This window comes from Arachis hypogaea, chromosome 1 (assembly GCF_003086295.3).
Source record: "Arachis hypogaea cultivar Tifrunner chromosome 1, arahy.Tifrunner.gnm2.J5K5, whole genome shotgun sequence".
NCBI lineage: Eukaryota > Viridiplantae > Streptophyta > Magnoliopsida > Fabales > Fabaceae > Arachis > Arachis hypogaea.
In genome coordinates, this window is record NC_092036.1 from 95,410,996 (window position 1) to 95,413,036 (window position 2,041).

The window sequence follows — 2,041 nt, forward strand, 5'->3', positions numbered from 1 at the left end:
GATTGAACAAATATGTATTTATTTACAAATTCAAAACTCCTATGTATCTATTTCTTATTCAAAAGGCTGGTTTGAGAATCATAAGAGACAGGATTCTCTAATATGCCAAATAAAGCAGTAGTCGCTTTCATAAAGTATGAATTTTTTGGAAAAAAAAATTAAAAACGAAAACGACGTGATGGAAAGAGAAATTAAGAAAAAAAAATAAGAAGAAAATAAAACAAGAAAAAACAGAAAGGATGAAGATGGATGGCACTATGCATGATCTTCTGGTATTGGTTATGTTAAACCATCATATCATCAGTATATATTTACACTATATCATCACATAATTTGTTAGAGTAATAATATATATTTTTTAATAATTAATCATCATGTTACATATCCAATAAGTTCGTAGTTAACATCCAGTTATTGACATATCAAAAAATAGAATAAAATAAAATAAAATTATTGACAATATATTAACTAAAATTCTACTACCAACTTAGAATTCATTTTTCTTAGTCGTGGTCTCATTTAAATTATTAGTAGGTGCTGAAAAAAAAATAAATATAAAAAAATTGTGTGTGCTGCTGAACAAGGTAGCTAGCTTTGATTTCAAAGCTAAACAAAACCGAAGAAAGACATAATAAAAGAAGAAATTAGGAAAGATAATAAACATGATGAAGCTTAGTGTACAAGAGGTAATAATAAAAGGAAGAAAATAACATTTGATCTGATTAGTAAGTAGTATTTACATTAAGGAGTTGAATGGGTTAATAATAAAAATAATAAATAACACAAATTATAATTCAAATAATATAGCCTCTTTTTTTTTTCACTTTAAGAGCTTTCAGGTTCGAGTGAGCTAGTGATGGTAGGAGAGTTGAAGACGACGAGAGCAGAGGGTACAAAAGTACTTTCGTTTGATGTTGAAGCACATGGGCAAGAAGCAGAACTTCCACTGAGTCTCGACATCGGTGGCTTCAACCTTACCGCCGCAGTAAGGGCATGAACCCGGTGCCTGCTGCTTCCCAAGCTCCCTCTCCTCTTCGTCGCACACATACACCACACACATTTAATTAAGGATAATAATGGAAAACCAATGGATCTTTAATTATATACCCCCCTCTTTTTTTTATGGGTCTATTTTATGGCCACCACACGGCTCCCATTGTTGCTTTTATAATGTTCTTCATGCTATATGGTAGGTAGGTGGTGTAGTTATAAACTTATAATCATCATGTAAAATACAATTTCTCTTTTTCCACCTCAGGGTTTATGTGAGTTAATTATATATATACTAAAATCAGTTATTAAAATTAATTATATAAAATATATATTAAAAATAAATTAAATAATTTATATATTTATATATAAATATATAATAATTAATTTTTTATACGTATAATATTTTTTAATTTTTTTATTTTTTAATTTTAAAAATTTATATTTTAATTTATCATTTTTTGTTATTAGTTATTTTATTTTTAGTTTAATAATTTTTTTATTTAAAATTTTTTGAATAAAATATTTTTAAAAAGTTAAAATTAAAAAAAATTATATTAATTTAAAAAATTCAATATTTTTTTATATTTTTATTATTAATCTATATTTCTTTTAGAATATATTTTTTTATTGGACTAAGTAAATAACTTAAAAAAAATATTTTTATCATTTTTATTCGGATCTGCTCAAGTTATAATTGTCTATATATAATATAATGTGGATGAATTTTTAGAAGACCGTTACAGGTAACAACACTATTTAAATCTGTGAGTATTTATCCTGTCTTTATTTGCTTTGGGGATAATCCTGCACCGAAATGGATTTTTAGCAAGACGAATTCTTGGATGGGGTGGGACAGGATCAGGTTTAGGTTAAACTCGTCCTTACTCGCATTGGTGTGTATATATATATATATACTTATACTTTTAATATATAATATATGTAATATATATAAAATAATTATAAAATGATTAATAATATTTATATTTAAATGTTTACTTTAATTTATATTATATATATAATAGTAGTTACACAAATTTTGAAATTTAAT

The 2,041-nt window shown here is 25.1% G+C and overlaps 1 protein-coding gene across 1 annotated transcript; it reads right to left on the reverse strand.

Annotated features, from left to right (window-relative positions):
- Nucleotides 1–687: 687 nt before the first annotated feature.
- LOC112776905 (uncharacterized) lies at nt 688–1,185 on the reverse strand. Its single transcript, XM_025821209.3, has one exon. It carries the CDS (start codon nt 1,058–1,060, stop codon nt 851–853), a length of 210 nt encoding a protein of 69 aa, XP_025676994.1. The 5' UTR covers nt 1,061–1,185; the 3' UTR covers nt 688–850.
- Between the last annotated feature and the right edge of the window lie 856 nt (nt 1,186–2,041).